General features: G+C 38.3%; 3 protein-coding genes across 3 annotated transcripts; all 3 read left to right on the forward strand.

Moving 5' to 3' along the window:
• The first annotated feature begins 478 nt into the window (after positions 1–478).
• Positions 479–2,474, forward strand: LOC126794892 (probable receptor-like protein kinase At1g33260). The gene is made up of 2 exons (XM_050521689.1): positions 479–1,321; positions 1,428–2,474. Exons 1-2 carry the CDS (start codon positions 559–561, stop codon positions 2,147–2,149), a joined length of 1,485 nt encoding a protein of 494 aa, XP_050377646.1. The 5' UTR covers positions 479–558; the 3' UTR covers positions 2,150–2,474.
• Positions 2,475–3,204: 730 nt separating this feature from the next.
• Positions 3,205–5,166, forward strand: LOC126794895 (protein FATTY ACID EXPORT 4, chloroplastic). Its single transcript, XM_050521692.1, has 4 exons — positions 3,205–3,522; positions 3,603–3,667; positions 4,805–4,892; positions 4,995–5,166. The coding sequence occupies exons 1-4, from the start codon at positions 3,246–3,248 to the stop codon at positions 5,111–5,113; spliced, it is 549 nt and encodes a 182-aa protein (XP_050377649.1). The 5' UTR covers positions 3,205–3,245; the 3' UTR covers positions 5,114–5,166.
• Positions 5,167–11,620: 6,454 nt separating this feature from the next.
• On the forward strand, positions 11,621–17,099 carry LOC126794894 (probable aquaporin NIP5-1). Its single transcript, XM_050521691.1, has 3 exons — positions 11,621–12,576; positions 15,116–15,597; positions 16,337–17,099. Exons 1-3 carry the CDS (start codon positions 12,352–12,354, stop codon positions 16,533–16,535), a joined length of 906 nt encoding a protein of 301 aa, XP_050377648.1. The 5' UTR covers positions 11,621–12,351; the 3' UTR covers positions 16,536–17,099.
• The last annotated feature ends 483 nt before the right edge of the window (positions 17,100–17,582 follow it).

The following is a 17,582-nucleotide window of genomic DNA, read 5'->3' on the forward strand; positions in this document are numbered from 1 at the left end:
GTCCTCAGTCCTCACAAAACCATAAACAACATTTTTGGTAATACAACTAGTGGTGGGAGTTAATTAGTGGCATTCTCATTTGACCAAAACAAACCCTAGCTAATTTCTTTCCCTGCAAAAGAAAAGTGCATCATTTTAATTGCAAATGGTATATTACGTACGTCAACTATTCGTCCATCCCCATCAAATACATTGCTTCATTCATTATAATGACAGCAACTTAAATTTAAATTTACAATAACATTCTTAATCACATATCATAATCCAAATACACAATACATGACACACCAGCTAGTAGTTTATATATGGAATACGTAGTGCTGTATGATATAAATACACTAATTAATTTTCCTAATTCTAATTTCCCTTGGTGAACAAGGCTGTGAATTGGGAACTTTTCATCTTATAAATAAGCAAAAAATTAAATAATTATATCACGATTTTGATTGATTGATTGTTTGATAGGCGACTCAAATCTGCCTTTAGGAAATTATCGATCTTGTTCGTGGGGAAAGTAAGAAGGAAGCAGCTGCGCCTTTTGTTTCATTGGGGGCGACTATGTTAGATCGGAATCCAAAGGCCTGTCAGATTGTGCCTCCCATGGCCAAATCTAACACGAGAAAAATATTAGTCAGAGTTGAAGAACAAGAACAAGAAGCTCATCAGATTTTATATTCTACTTCTTCATCATCTTCTTCTTCCCCACACGGGTTTCTATCTGTCTGTGGTTGCAGACCCGCCATTTTCACTCTTACTCTCTTGCTTTCCCTACTCTTCACTTTCTCCGAGGCTTCTCGCCCCATAATCGCTCCCTCCCCCCTTTCGTCTTCTTCTCCCACCAACCCACCGACCCCCTCGCCCTTAAAAACCCTTCACGGTATCCACGTCGACCCTATCATCGTCACACTTGTAATAACCTTCTCTGCCTTACTGACCTCTTTGATTGTAATCATGGCTCTGTTCAAGTGCTTTGGCTTCAAACTCAAACGAAACCAGAATCGTGTAGGAACTGCAATGGATACCACTAGTGGTTCTGAAAATGTTGACGACGGTGAGAGTAAGAAGGGTCAGAATTCAGTGAGGAAGTTCAGTTGGGATGAAATTGCGAGATTCACCAACAACTTCTCCACGGTGATTGGATCCGGAGGGTACAGCACCGTATACTTGGCTCACTCGCCGGATTCCAGTAATCGGTTTTGGGCTATTAAGATCCAGAACGGCAGCGAGCGTCTGAACCAGGTGTTCAGACAAGAACTCGACATCCTTCTCCGTCTCGGCCATCAAAGCATCGTCAAGCTTCTCGGTTACTGTGATGATCGAGGTGAGTTCATTAATGTTGTGTCTGCACTCTGCAATTTGCGAATTCGTTTCCGATGTAAACCCCAAATTACTATATCGCTTATTATTTTTGCTTGTTTGAATTACAGAGGAGGGTGCTCTGGTTTTCGAATATGTAGCCAACGGAAACCTACAAGAGATTCTTCACGGCGAAGAACAAAGCAGTGTTCTGCCGTGGAAGAATAGAATGCTAATCGCATACCAAATCGCACAAGCAATTGAATATCTACACGAGCAATGCGCCCAACATATCGTTCACATGGACATCAAAGCCTCCAACGTGTTGCTCGACAGAAACCTAAACTCCAAGCTCTGCGACTTCGGCTCAGCCAAAATGGGATTCTCCTCCACCATCCAGCCGCCTTCTCCGGCGTTAAAGAAGCAGTTTCTGATGATGGGCTCCCCTGGCTACACAGACCCTCACTACATGAGGACTGGCTTCGCGTCCAAGAAGAACGACGTGTATAGCTTCGGCGTCCTGCTACTGGAGCTGGTGACGGGGAAGGAGGCCTTCTGCCCGGAAAAGGGTCAATTGCTGAGTACGGTGGTGGGGCCCAGGCTGATGGATGGCGGGGTTTTAGCGGAGGAGGTGGTGGCGGGAATGGTGGACAATAGGCTGGGATCGGCTGGCGGATTTGACGTGGAGGAAGCGAGGACCGTGCTCGCGCTGGCCGCCACGTGCCTAAGGCAGTCCCCTACACTGAGGCCATCTGTCACTCAAATTTTGCAGACAATCACCGACAGAATTTCCTCCATTGCGTTCGTAATAGAGGAAGAGTCGCACCATAAATCAGTGAAATCTTACACTTAATCGCAGGGCTTAGACTGATGTAAAAATTGATCTGAAAATTTGAATAATGTTTCTGATGTAAATTTGTTGGACGTACACAAAATTTCTCCGAGGAAAAAACACACATATAAGCGCCACAGCCTTGTAGTGTGGCAGATTAATAGGGGTTTTAGTTGTGTGAGTTAAATTTTGTGTTGTAAATTCCATGGTCATCTCGATTTGTTTGGTGTGGCAGATTACTCATTACACAATCTTTATCAACAAGTAAGATTGACGAAGCCTTAAAACTTAAAAGGAATATAGTTCTCTTTAGGCTAGAATCGTTGTTCTTTTGCTTTTAGCGTTTGTATTTGGATTCTTCAAAGTTCATGTCCATTCTTTAAAGAAAAACAGCTTCACGTGTTTATATTCTAATCTGGTATTTTGTTAGGCCTATTGGCTATTGTCACCATCTTCTATCGTACTATAGTTTGTATTGCTTTTTTCAATACACTAGAAAAATGTATAGCCAAACTTTGCTCTCTAAATTACAAAGGGATGTGTCGAAGAGCGACGGTCGAGAAAAGAAATCCAATTAAAAGTAATTAAGGTAAATTATCTTGTTAGAGGTTGATAAAGATTTTATACACATTTTGGAAAATACAATGCTGATCAATGTCATTCATTAATGTTGTTCACACACACCCACAAATTCATACAAGTATCTTAAAGGCACCTAACTAGGACTCCTTATATAGATAAAATCGTGGAATGAAAATAAAAACATTCGAGAAATGTATGAGACATAACTTTTTTTCAACAAAGTGACAAAAATGACATTAACATCACCGGGCCACCGAGAAATGAAAGAGAAATAACACAAAGGATAATGAAGTTCGGATCACCGGAAAATGATAGCATCATGTGGTAAAATGTCCCGATCACCGGAAAATGACCGAGTATATTGGAAGTATGGGAAACCCTTTGGTAGGGCTGGCTCCTAAGGTTATTGGGCTTTAGACCAAGCCCATATATATTTGGCGCCCTGACACCAAATGGTCCTCTTTCTCAATTATTATGTTTGCCAATTTTAGAATGGAGTGCCCACACAACTCTAGTAGCTCACTGAATTCCAGCGATGATGGCGTCGGCGGCTATCAGTTTCCCCAGGGTTGGCTTGTACCACCACCACTCCACGACTCCCAGATCCAAATCTCCTCACGCATTTTCAAATCCCAATCGTTTTCGCTGCGACTTTATTGCCGGACAAAACGCCACGAGTCTCGGAACCAAGGCCAAGGTAGCTTACTCGAAGCCCCATCGTGAATTCTCGTGCACTTCTAACTTGGCGGAGTATGCCCAGACCACCTCTGCCGTCTATGGCTTCCTCCTCCTCAGCGGTGGCTACTTTGCCTGTAAGCTCATCCTCATATAAGCACTTCCCACTTCCCACTTTTGTTTTTTGAATTAAAGGTAATTAGTTTTTGGCTCGCAGATGCTAGAACAGGAAGCAAAGGGTCACTTATAGGAGGTCTTTCAGGAGCAGCTCTAATGGCCACTGTAAGAATTTTCTTTTTGGGTTACTTTTTGCTGTGTGTCTTTTTATCTTCAGTGATGTGGACAATGGCTCAGTTATGTTACTAGCCTTAAGCCCTTAACTCAAAGCATTAGTTGGACATGGGTTAGTATCTGTTTGTTTGAATGCTACTAACTTACTAAGAGTTGAAAAAAAAAACTGTTAGTTAAGTAGCAGCGGCAGCCTTGGTTGCGCTGGGGGTTGAGGAAGTCCGTGTGAGATCGAGTACATGGAGTCGGTTACATTAAGCTCGGTATTAGACTCTAAATCACTGCTGGTATGTGATCCAGTGTGCTGTCTGTTAGATTGCAGAACCAATTCCCTGTATTGTTCATAAGACTTTTGAAAACATTCCATTTCCTGCTTTCGACCAGTAAGGCCTCTACTGTGGTTGAGAATTCGTTTGGTCATGGATATAGAATAGAGCTAGGTTCTATCTGGTTGTGACGAGTTCTCATTGTTCACAAACTAGTGAAAGATCCTTTTGGCAGATAATCCTCTTATGTCCAAAAGAACCTTATGACGGGATAAAACTTGCTTCACAGAAATCTGAAAAACAAGCAGCACTCTAAATCTTAAACAGCTCCCACTTGACGTATTTATTTGTCTGAATGGAGTCATGAAACTTAGGATTTTATCCCTATCTATGGCCAGATCGAAGGACTTAGAAAAATATATAAGTGGCCTTTATAAATAACATAAAGGAGTTATAATGTGAAATTACTGTAGATATCTCACCATCTATATCCTTCATGATGCTCGCTGGAATTAGCAATTCCGGAGTTGGCACTTTTGTAGGAAACCGGCCTTAAATTAGCATCAAAGTGGCGGAACCAAAATCCAGCAAATTATAGTGCTCATTCAGTTTTCTTCTCCCCAAAACTTAATGTGTTTCATCAAAAGGAAAAAAAAAAAAAGCTTTCAGTTGTTTTATCATTTTCTCACCAATTTGAGATGGCTGCAACTGTGCTATTCCACACTTAATTGTGATGTATGAACAATGTTTTTGAGCGTTATTTTCTGAGTGTAATGTCTGAACAATGATGATTCATAATATTTAGTCCATTGGCATAAGAAATATTTGCCAAGATTTTAATCTTGAACTTGTGGTATGCTTGTAGGCTTACTATTTGATGCAAACACCAGAGACTGAAGCTCTTGGTGATGCCCTTGGATTTGGATCAGCGTTCCTATTTGCTTCTGTATTTGGTATGCATATGCCTTGATCGATATTGTTGGCGATGCATTGTTGCCATGTATAGAATTACAATTGTTTGTGCCAGTTCTAAGTTATTCAATATTTCTTTTCAGGTATACGATTAGCAGCTACTCAGAAATTTGCTCCTGCAGGCCCTCTCTTGGCTCTTTCCCTAAGTGCACTTGCTGTGTTCATAACAGCGTACCTTCAAGATAGTGCTACCACTCTTTAGTTTTTGTCCTTTAGAGATGCTCAAACTGAGATATCGTGTATTTCTTGTTAATGTAGTATGTAGTAATTGTACAGTGTAATATACACTCAGTCATCCCTACAATGAAGTCAATCTTTGTGATCTAAGTTCAAACTGCTTCTACTCTTTCTCTGGAATTGAATTTTTGACTCACGCTGACGTTATTTTTTTTTTAATAATTTGATTGCTTATGATCTTAGTTCCCGCCTCCATTATACTGACTCCACCCACCTTCTTGCACTCCCAACCATTTTTCAGTTTTGCATAAAAGAAAACAAGCCACATTTCTCACCACAGATAGTGCTGAGCAATGTATAAATAGAAGCATTCATGAATCTGGTCCTTTTGCTTGCATGTTTGTTCTAGTTCTTGACATTGCTTATCTAAACTCTAAAGAAATGCATACAGCATCATCACGCACTGCGTATCTCTACTCTCTACATCATCATAATACGATTTCAACAAGAAATGAAAGTAGATATTATCTGAAAGAGTATTTTTCACCAACAGTCCCTCAACTATGGTGTACCTACCAATGTGATACCTCAACTTTTAATCGTACCAATGTGATACCCACACTCTAGTATTGCTATCATTTAAGTACTTCCGTCATTTTTTTTTTCAACTTCTCCGTCATCTTGGTGACGTGGCAAGTACATGAGGCCCACAAAGAGGGTTAAAAGACAAAATTAACCCCATCTGAGAGAAACAATATTTTTCCGACCCTTTACCTTGAGAAAGACACCCAACAATTCCAATTTTGGCGCCAATTTTCCCTCCCTACTCCTTAATTTGTGTCTCTTATCTAAACTAAAGAACTACCGCCAACCAGTCGACCACAATCTGATAAAACCTAGATCAATCTCATTTTCTATTTTTATCCTAATACTTGTTAAACTAACAGAATAAATATAGAATTTTATATGGAACATCTCATTTCCACAATCTCATAAGAATATAGAAACACATAACTTAACGAAATTCAACTACATGTTTAAGTACCATTAGTTCTTACAAGCAAAAATCATGGCAGATCAACATAAAAGGTGGCAACTAATGGTACTTAACACATGTATTTGAATTTCGTTAAGTTATGTGTTTCTATATTTTTATGAGATTGTGGAAATGAGATGTTCCATATAAATTTCTATATTTATTCTGTTAGTTTAACAAGTGCTAGGGTAAAAATAGAAAATTAGATTGATCTAGGTTTATCAGATTGTGGTCGACTGGTTGGCGGTAGTTCTTTAGTTTAGATAAGAGACACAAATTAAGGAGTAGGGAGGGAAAATTGGCGCCAAAATTGGAATTGTTGGGTGTCTTTCTCAAGGTAAAGGGCCGGAAAAATATTGTTTCTCTCAAATGGGGTTAATTTTGTCTTTTAACCCTCTTTGTGGGCCTCATGTACTTGCCACGTCACCAAGATGACGGAGAAGTTGAAAAAAAACTGACGGAAGTACTTCAATGATAACAATACTATAGTCTGGGTATCGCATTGGTACGATTAAGAGTTGAGGTATCACATTAGTAGGTACACCATAATTGAGGGACTGTTGGTGAAAAATACTCTATCTGAAAGTGCATGAGTTGAAGTGGCAACCCCTTATATGTACAACTCTTCCTAGTTAAACTTGGCCGCTTCTTCCTAATTATATCTGAACAACCGCTTCTTCCTAATTATATCTGAACAACCTAGGAAAAGCTTATATTGTACGGTTGAAAATTGTTATGTTGTCAGATATTATCCGTCTAAATCTTTTGCATAACAGACTGCTGCAATCTGATGCAGCAACATTCGTATAATTTAGCGTGTAAAGGTTCAATAACTACAGTACCATGAATCATTAGAAAGCTCAGTCAACGAGGGTTCTTTCCCCTAGCTAGTTGTAGGAGCATTATAGAGTGGTTTGTCCGATTAACAAGATATAGTTTTCAGAAAACTTCAACGTCCTTTTTTTGTTGGCATCCACCGACAAATTTGGCAATAGCATATCCATGTCGGGCTAGTGATCAAGTAAAAGAAACAAGTCAAATTCATATAATTTACTATCATTCAAAGACTTCAAAATTTAAGAGGCACCAGAAACTTCTGGATCGATCAGTAGTGACCTACTGTTGGCGTTATTGCTTGGTTCATCATTTTGATTATGGCTGGCAATAACCCATAAAGCTAAGATCGTCAACAAAAGCAGAAAAGAAGAAAATGAGGATGGACGTCCTTCCCTCAAGAGCTGAGACTTGTTAGAGAATCGTTTGGACTTTGGAGTATCTTCTACTCAACAATCACCATCCCATAGTTTATGCCACACTACAAATTATTGAAAAGCTTGAATTGAATTGAAGCTGGCTAGCTACCTTAGCTTTTCTCCGATGGAATCTGTAAGTATATAATAGTCAACCCTCTACGTACTAGCTTTCTCAAATGCAATCATTATAGTTCAAAATCTAAAGGCATCCCCAGTCCAAAGTGATCTTGTGGGATACGTGGGACATTAAAATTATGAATGTCGATCTATATTAAAAATATACATATATAGAGAAATTCTCAGGTCCGGACGTCCGCACCATCTGCACGGTGCGGATTCGATGATTTCGGTCACCGGCGACGCACAACGATGACGCCGACTAGTACAACCTCACTCCCCTCCTTCAAGCGCTCATGTATGTGCCGGCCGGAGATGCAGCGCCGGCCTATAGCGGTCGGAATCTCGAAATCTCTGCACGGTGCCCATAAACTTGAATTTCGAGATTCCGGCCGCCCCACGCCCGCGCTGCATCTCCGGCCGGCACAGACAAGAGCGCCTGGAGGAGGGGAGTGAGGTTGTACTAGTTGGCGTCATCGTTACGCGTCGCCAGTGGCCGAAATCGCCGAATTCGCACCGTGCAGACGGTGCACCCGTTCGTAGCCGAGAAGCCTTGTACATATATACTACATATATAGTTGGTTTTTGTTGCCATTCACTTTTTTGTTTGAAAAGGGAGAGAGAGTGATAGAGGGGTTTGTGAGTTTGTCTGATTCTTTCATGTTCTCGTATGGTATTTGATTAAGAAAAATCCCTACCTGCAGCTCTAACAATGGCTGAGGTTTGCATTAGGGAACAGAAAGGAAGAATGGGGATTTTATTTTTTGAGGCTTTAAGAGCCATCTAGCTGATTCTCAACTTTTATCATTGGACTGAAGGAAACAAATTTGTAGGTAGCTATCCCTCCCTTAAGGCACCCCACTAAGTTTTGTCCATAAAGTGAGTAGTGACTTATTAAGTAATTGAACATTCAGGGACTTGTTAAACCAATATTGGGAAGAAATCGGTCATTAATTGATCTGGAGAGAACATGATTGAGGGTATCAGTGTTTGGCTTAGTGATGTAATATCCTGTACAAAAAACTTATTATCTAACATAAAAACAAATGGAATTTTACTCAGGATGTACATATTAGTACGATAATAGGAATAAATACAATGAAATACACTAACACCCTAGGTTGATCAACCTATGCAATTTTGATAAAACAAAACGTACAGAAAGGAGAAAAGAGAAAAGAATCTGATCGATCAAGGAATGAATAGAAGTCTTAAAATCGAAGGCTAGCCAGGGTAAGAAATTCCATTATACTTACATGCATGATGCAACCGCAGACACCCTGGTGGATCGAGCTGGATTCTACATATATATATATATATATATATATACCTGTTTGTTGCAACCAAGTTAGCTCAGGTAATCAAGAGCCTGAGAAGGTGATTAGCAACTTAGTTATCAAGTATTCTCTCTGATTATTCTTCTTTGCCCTTATGCTAATTGTCTTGTTAAAACAAACAAATATGACTTTTTTTAATTAAAAGTAGCACGTAGCAGCAGAATAGCCCATTCATCTGGTTCATCAGGAATCTTAACATGAAGCAGCTATGTGTTTAGCTAGTTTAATTAAGCTCCACTCAAACCCATTCCAGAAGTTAGGAAAGATATAAAGATAATTTGTTCTGGCTCTCTCTCTTGATAGCTAGGTTGCAAACTTGCAATCATATGAACTTCTATACTTAAAGGCAAAATAGTACTTAATTAATGAATTAATTATTCTAGTGGCATTTTTGCCTTCGTTAAAGGTTTATACTTCTGCTCTGAGCCTCTGAGTCTCTGACTATGTTTTTAATTACGGGGTTTTTTATGTGTAATATGATAATCTGAAGATATTATGTTTATGTTCCCAATAATCACAATTTGGAATGGAGTTTACTTTCACTAATTAATCTGTCTAAAGCATGATGACCAGGACAATTAATTAAAAGCTACGGTGTGGAATGTATGAGAGATCAGTCACTCATCACCACGTCTAGATAAACAAAGTGTTATTTACAATTATCAGGCGACAATTAAAAGGGTTTAACTCAAAGTATTGATGAATTAGGAAGCTAACTTGCAATACAATCTAACTATATTCTTTGAATTGAAGTCTAATATATTGGGATAAATTAGAGTCTGACTAACACATGATCAGAGATACTTGTGTGTAATTATTATGTTTTAAAATGTGGAAGAGATTGAATACATCAAATTGTTCATTTGGATTTGGGACTTGAGGACGAGGAGGTAGCTAGTTGACTCACACCCCTTAAGGGGTAGCAGCTTAATTAGGAATTGATGAACTTCCAACGAAACCAATATATAACCAAACTAATTATATATACGAGTGAGCAATTCATATTTGCATGTCTTTTCTAATAGTTTCATTGATTACTGTTTATGATCATAATTTTCTTGTGTATCTAAGCAGCTACGCTGTTACGTAATGCAATAAGGTAACGTCGAACTTGTGCTTAGACGTATACATAAACAAATTAACAGATAAGAAAAGCAAAAGATACAATAATGAAATCGAAGGAATAGTACGAAAACATGCATGTACCGACATTATGGGAGACGACTTTTTGAAAATTTAGCCAGCAGGGTGTCAATAATAAGAACAAGCTAGCTATGGGTAAGGGTACGTAGAGCGATCGACCAAAGCTCAATTATAATGGCCTGGCTATGGCAAATGGGCAACTAGCTAGATAGTCAAACCATCTCAAACTTAGTTAAAACTATATGTGAAACGAGGTGAAATAAATCATGATAATTAAGCTTGAAGGGGGAAATTTCTCCAGATATACATGAAGCAATTTTCTATCAAACAGTGATGGCTTGGGTTTTGTAACAGAAAAAGTCTCGTATATTGCGATTTGTTTAATGCATGATTGAGAGGGTGGTGCCTGGTATTATTATTATATAGTGCAGAAGCAAAGCAGAAGGAGCTGCACCAGTTTGATTAGAGGGCCATGTGTCTGGGTCGTGCCCTAGTCGATCATGAAAGATGCTTCGAAGCCAATGGGAGAGAGGGTCAAACAAAAATGAATCATAAAAGCGTGCATGAAATGTCGGTTTTAAGCAATAGTCATTCCGGGGCAATTAAATGGAAGTCCATTTATTGATCGCTCCTATTGTGTCAATTTTATGCCAACCGTTTTAAATAAATATCAATTGTCATTTTTTTTAATAAATTTATAATTGTAGTATTATAAAAGGCACTTCACATTTATTTAAAATAGTGAGTATGTGGTGGGCATAATAGAGGTAAACGAAAAATTTGTTTCACAATTATATAAATATCACATCTATCAAAAAAATTTATCGATCTTGTGCTGTTAGCTATTTAGCTCTTTACAGTCATCACACAGCAGCGCATTTTCTTCTGGTATCTGATCCGCTCAATTTTGCCGAAGCCTACTTCAACATGCAGCACTATTTTTCGCTATTCCTTTTGTTCGTGTTCGTGTGTACGTACCCATTTTAGTTGTGGAATTCTTGTTGCAAGTTTTCACTAATAGGAAGCTTCATCAGCAGGTGCCGTCCGCTCCTATAATGTATGAATCAATCAAAAAATTTCCAACCTAAATTATTAAAAAAAAAATTAAAAGGTCATAGTCTATAGTAAACTCTACAGAGATAAGTGATTAGACCATAAAGTACTTAAACGTAGAGTCTCCAAATACAGAGAACTGTAATGTTGGTTACATACTTTAATTGAATACAAAAATTGGAACCCTAATTACATAGATTGGTTGAACGTACTAGATTTTTCAGGTTAGTGATCACTTAATTCCATGTATGATTAAGAAAGTAATAGTTTTTGTTAAAAACATCAAATGATCTTGAACATAATCTATAAAACTTATAATCAAGAGAATTATCCAACACTACTAGTAAAGACGTGTAATAAAAAGACCTTTAAAAGCAATGTCACCGCCTCATCGATCAATTGCGATATCACTGTAACATATATCGCAAAACTACCGTTTTACCATCTTAGCAAGACTTTTATCTATTTCCCCAAGTAGAATAAGAGCAACCTCCAACAAACATTGACTTTTTCCCTATAATAATATCAGTCAGTGAGCAGTTCGCATGTCTCGATTTGTGTATATATAAACGCTCGATGCACTTCGCATTTAATCAAAACACACTTGCAGTTCATAACTTCCTCCTTCACAGTTCATTTAGTTCTTGTTTCTCTCTTCTCCATACACCCCCGACGTCATACTCCTCCATCTGCAGCTCACCGGCCTCCATTATCATAATCTCCCTGCTCTTCCCATTTCAGTTTCAATCTCATCATCAGCCTCTGCATTTCTGTAGCTTCAGTTTCTAAACCCTGGATCTCTCCCTTTCCATCATACTTCCTTGATCAAGACCACAAAAAAAACCATTCCCAGCATGTAATCTTGGCCCTTCCAAACAATCCCAGAAAACTCAATCCCAGAAAAACCCAAAAAAAAAGTTTTTTTTTAATCTATAGTCATATTATATCTTCATTCATAGTGATTTAACCTGGCTCTCTTCCTCTCTCATATTCCGTAGAAACACATTTATAAAAGCCTTCTCAGCATGTAACTTTAGCCATCCAAAATCCAATTCCTTCATCAGAAAAACAAAAAAAAAGTTTTTGATTTATAGATTTTATCCATAGGAGTTCTCAGCTATCTTACTTGGTGTTAGTTACTCTGGCTAGGATCACAGAGCTCGTGTAACAACATCTTTATAAAAACCTTCAAATTATGTAATTTAAGCTCCCATCCCTATATCACAGTTCCTCAAAACCCCAAAAAGAAAAAAAAATCTATCTTTTGTTTTCTAAATAAAAAAAAAAAAAAAGGGAAAGAAGCCAACCCGGTTCCGAGCTAGAAATGCCGGAATCTGAACCAGGAACACCGCCGGTGTCGGCTCCGGCGACGCCGGGAACTCCAGCTCCACTGTTTTCAGGACTGGTCGGAAGAGTGGACTCGCTGTCTTATGATCGGAAGTCAATGCCGCGATGCAACAAGTGCTTGCCTGTGAATGCTCCCACGTGGGGTCAACCTCACTCGTGCTTCACCGACTTCCCTACTCCCGATGTCTCTCTCACCCGCAAGGTACGCGCGTAATTTCTTTTTCCGGCAAAATTCTTAGTATCAGTATTTTGTACGTGTTCACAATATAAATATTGTTAGCTGTTATTAAAAGTAATAATTTAATTGTTAAAATTGATGTCAATATAACTGAGTATCAAAATTATGAGTATGTAAGAATTTTGCCAAATTTTACAAAATTTTGCTCTTCAATCGTATCTTTTTGACCATGGATGGGGAATTTGATTTCTTGGCGTTCTTGGAAATTAATTATGCTTTTGATTTCCAATGTTTAGCTAATTGGCCGCTAACCAAACGTCTTTGTAACCAAGTTGCATTTAAAAAAGAACACGCAAATTTGTAATGAGTCTGACTTGTTAAGTTGTCGAAAAGTTATTGTTTTTTGTTTTGCTTATATATAATGTTTTGCACAAAAAAAAACATCACAATGAGGAGAAGTCAGGTGTATCAATTTGCAACTGAAAATTATGTTGAATATCTAGGCATTAGTGCATGACTTAATTTCCAACCAAATCTTTGCTCGATATACATTATTATTCATTTTCATTTCTTGCTTTAGAATGTACTCCTTTTTGGCTCATTCACGAAAAAAAATTCAGTGTTCTTAGAGAACCATGTGGCAATATCTATTAGTTCTCATCACCTGTTATATTTTGACACATAGATTTATTACACTAAAATTATAATTTTACATATTTTTATTATTTGTGAAATAATCTTCATGGGTATTGATAATTTTGAACTAAAATTTCGAGTTTAGAGTTTAGATTTTAGGATTTAGGGTATAGGATTTTAGAGTAAATGGTTTAGGGTTTAGGGTTTAGGGTATACGATTGTAGAGTTTATGGTATTAGAGTGTAGTGTGTAGGGTTTTAAAAATAAACTCAATATTTTGATAAAATAGTTTGAATATGATTTTTTAAGATTAAATTTTAAATATGAAATGGTAATTGGAATGAAGTAACGACATTGCCACCTGGTTCTCTAAGGGGACTGAAAATTCCTCATTTTTCACTCTCAAGGTGACAAGCTAATTAGATTTGACATATATTTACTAATTCAGAACAAGTTCACTGAATTCTGTATGCAAGTCTCATCAGAAAACTTACGCACTATATACCCAAATTGTAAATGTCACATGTGTTTGGTGCTTAAAGTATAAGAAAATTTTGCTTATACATTATTGTTGGTTGAAAAGTGGGGGGCTAGTTGACCCGGAACAAAAGCAGTGAAGGATTACTATTTGTTTAAAATATGCTGTTGAGAATCATCAAAGACGAAAATTTTATACATAAATTAAACTAATTTGTTAGCAAGGTATAATTCATTTTTGATGACGAAGATAATCAAGTTAATTTATCGGGTTTGTCCGTACTCTCTGCTACGCCTAATACACAAACAAAGAAGAACCCATCAAATAATTTAGGTTGCATGAACCGTTTGTTGTTTTAAATGAAATCATTTCACCTGCTCCAGCATCTCCTTCTCTATCAGATCGATCGATCGATCGACTTGGTCAAATATTTACAAACTCAGATATATATATATATATATAGTAAAGTTATTAAAATCAACGCATGCGTGTACGTCTATATATGTGGGTGTCTGTATTATACTCGTCGATAATAAGCATGACAGCCTAATTCTATCACAATACAAGTTATACAACTGCCTTCTTCCTACCGCGCGCACACCATTTAAATATATATGCAGGTCGGTTATGGAAACAGTTCTGTTGGGAAATTTTCTAACTTAATTTCTTTCCACCTATAAAAAAAACTTAATTTATTTCCCTTAAATAAAACTTATAATTATGGTTAAGAGGGGATTCATTTAATGGGGTATAACTACATAGTCTTCCATACACAACATTTTGAGGATCTTTGGTGGAAAATTACGTATGAAAAAGTCAACTATCGTGAACTGTAAGACTTTGGAGCTATGAAAAACAATGTCTACCATCCTTTAGGGCTGGTGGGCCGTGAGCATGATGACCTGAGAAAAACAACAAAAGCAACCCAATCCCCCACTTGAGTGCTTAACTTATCAATCAAAATCTTTTGTTCCCATGAAAAACATGTATGGATGATTCAAGAATAAGAAATTGTTTGTATCGTAATTAATCAAAACCGGTAATGCTTGGTCCGATCTTCTTCTAACTTTATTTGGCAAAATTGGACCTAGAGTTTGATAAAGTGTTATGCGATTTACATTTTAAAATCAGTTGGCAATGAATGAAGTTGTTCAAACTCTTATAAACCCACAAACTATGTCTCAATTCTCAATGTGTGATATATGTTCTCTACACGTCTCCACATGTATAACGAATTTTCAAGTCATACACGTGGACAATATTTTGAGTGACGTGAAATCTATATAGCCATTTGGACTTCAACGTAGATATGGATAACCCGTTCTGATACCATGATAAAGTTTTATGAGTTTAACATCCAAAATAATTGACAATGGATGTAGTGATTCAAACATTTATAAACTCACGTACTAGTCTCAATTTCATCGCAATTTGTGTATATGAATGCAGATTGGAGCTGAGTTCGTGGGAACATTTATCCTGATGTTTGCTGCAACCGCCGGACCAATCGTGAACCAGAAGTACGATGGAGCAGAATCTCTCATCGGAAATGCAGCATGCGCCGGACTCGGAGTGATGATCGTGATTCTTTCCACGGGCCACATATCTGGCGCACACTTGAACCCGTCTCTCACCATTGCCTTTGCATGCCTTCGCCACTTCCCATGGACTCAAGTCCCTGCCTACATTGCCGCTCAGGTCTCGGCGTCCATCTGTGCTTGTTTTGCTCTCAAGGGGGTTTATCATCCCTTCATGTCAGGCGGAGTGACGGTGCCATCTGTGAGCGATGGTCAGGCTTTTGCTCTCGAGTTCATCATCACGTTCAATCTCCTGTTCGTGGTTACTGCTGTTGCCACTGATACACGTGCGGTGGGAGAGTTGGCTGGTTTAGCTGTTGGAGCGACTGTCATGCTCAACATTCTTATAGCTGGGTTAGTCTCTCTCAACACTTCTCTACCTCTCTACGTATTCATCGTAACTCTTACCTGATTTACATTCAGATTCTCTTTCCATCGTCTTACATAGACTAGCTTACGAACCATTAGCATACATTCTTCAAAGACGTCTTGTCTTCGTCGTAACTTAATTTATTGCCATGTAGTGCGTCAATCAATTCAAATATCATCATTTCTATAAATCCCTAGATTGATTACTTTCCGTGCGATATGTTCTTTGTAACTTCCGGTTGTCACCGCCAAATTACATATTAGAAAGTATAATTTTCGAATATTAAGTAGATCGATCAACATGTACATGAAAGCTAGGGGTAGTTCATATATAATAGAATGCATAATATACAACCAAACGAAAGCCTGTTGTAAATTTGGATTTGTTGAGGGTCCGGGGTGGCAACTTGTCATCAAGCCTTGAATCCTAGCGAGTTAGGGAATCAATAGGGTTGTGATTCCATGATGCCAACACGTCACATAGACGAGGGAAGGTCTTGTTGGTTTCCTTATCATTTTAGGGCTCTGGCCTCTTTCTCCTACACTGAAACAAAAAAAGATTCCAGACAGATAAACCCGATAAACATTATCATTTCGGTACTATAATAGTTGATAGAAATCTGAATTTGTTTTATTCAGCTACGTGGTCATGTGTTATGAATCCCTTGCTCTTTCACTTTCATAATTTACTACGCTGAAATGATCTCTAATTATAATGTGACAGGCCATCTAGTGGCGGTTCGATGAACCCTGTTAGAACTCTGGGCCCTGCTGTGGCTGCCGGAAACTATAGAGCATTATGGATATACCTGGTGGCGCCGACACTCGGTGCCCTGGCCGGAGCCGGGACCTACACCGCCGTGAAGCTTCATGACGACGGGATAGGAATTCCGGCTCGTGAGGTCAGGAGCTTTCGTCGCTAATAAGCAGGACGACCACCAGAAACCTTGTGTATAGATGACGAGCATCGTGTTTCATAAGATGATCGATATGCAACGATGGTATGCGATAATTTCTGGTTCTAATAATAAAGGTCTGATAGTGGCGTGGTTGTATCGATTTGATGTTGTGATGTGAGAGGTTTGAACTATATATAGACTCTCTATAATAAGGACAGGGGGAAATGCAATAGAGAAGGATCGGATGTGACGCAAAGTCTACGCTTTGGGAGTTTGGGGCCTTTGCCTTTCGTTGCTGTAACTCTGTAAAGTTGTGATACTATGTGCTATAGCTACTGTGCTTGTGCTCAATTAGTCTTGGTGTGTGTCTTAGCCTATCTATATGTCCATCATCTCAGAAAGGTCCTTATCGACGATAGGACGTCGTCTCTGTAAAATTTGGATGGTAAGTGTTTGTCCGGGGACCCCGTGAGAAGACTTTGGATTTTGGCTTTCTTTATATTAATAATGCCTTCATCAATGAACTGCAGAATTAATTGATGGTTGTTTTGAATTCTAGTTTTGCTATGAAATGTCTACTTCCATTCATCGTCAAACGCGTTTCTATTATTACGTAGGATAATACTTAGGTTCAATAAAAATTAAAATGATGATGGAACTATAAATTAACTATAATTCGAACTAGCGTAGATGACAACTCCATATACATGTAATACTTGATTGGTGAGCCCAGTTTCTAACATCTTGGGGACGAAATTAATCATCCTCTGCATCGTTTAATTATTTATCTAAATGAAGGTAAAAATACGAAAATGAAAATAAAAATGGGGCCTGATAACGTCCGCTTACGTCAGCAATTAGGGTAAACTACAATGCAGGAGCCCAAAGCCTATCTCTAACCTCAATCAGAAACCAGAAAACGTGATTCTTCGATAGAAGAGAAATATTCAGAAAACCTAGCCCATGTATGGTTCTTTCACTCTTTTCTTTGTTTGCTTTCCTCTCTCACTTGGCCTTTCCGATTGATATTTTCACTGTTTCCTCCATTCCCTACTGTAATGGTGGCCAGAC

Source organism: Argentina anserina, chromosome 5 (assembly GCF_933775445.1).
Source record: "Argentina anserina chromosome 5, drPotAnse1.1, whole genome shotgun sequence".
In the NCBI taxonomy this organism is placed as follows: domain Eukaryota; kingdom Viridiplantae; phylum Streptophyta; class Magnoliopsida; order Rosales; family Rosaceae; genus Argentina; species Argentina anserina.

Excerpts from the sequence above, each read along its gene's own strand:
- LOC126794892 (XM_050521689.1), top strand. The coding sequence starts at position 559 with ATGTTAGATCGGAATCCAAAGGCCTGTCAGATTGTGCCTCCCATGGCC. Across the intron at positions 1,322-1,427 it reads CGGTTACTGTGATGATCGAG|AGGAGGGTGCTCTGGTTTTC; the intron begins GTGAGTTCATTA and ends TTTGAATTACAG.
- LOC126794895 (XM_050521692.1), top strand. The coding sequence starts at position 3,246 with ATGATGGCGTCGGCGGCTATCAGTTTCCCCAGGGTTGGCTTGTACCAC. Across the intron at positions 3,523-3,602 it reads CAGCGGTGGCTACTTTGCCT|ATGCTAGAACAGGAAGCAAA; the intron begins GTAAGCTCATCC and ends TTTGGCTCGCAG. Across the intron at positions 3,668-4,804 it reads GAGCAGCTCTAATGGCCACT|GCTTACTATTTGATGCAAAC; the intron begins GTAAGAATTTTC and ends GTATGCTTGTAG.
- LOC126794894 (XM_050521691.1), top strand. The coding sequence starts at position 12,352 with ATGCCGGAATCTGAACCAGGAACACCGCCGGTGTCGGCTCCGGCGACG. Across the intron at positions 12,577-15,115 it reads ATGTCTCTCTCACCCGCAAG|ATTGGAGCTGAGTTCGTGGG; the intron begins GTACGCGCGTAA and ends ATATGAATGCAG. Across the intron at positions 15,598-16,336 it reads CTCAACATTCTTATAGCTGG|GCCATCTAGTGGCGGTTCGA; the intron begins GTTAGTCTCTCT and ends ATAATGTGACAG.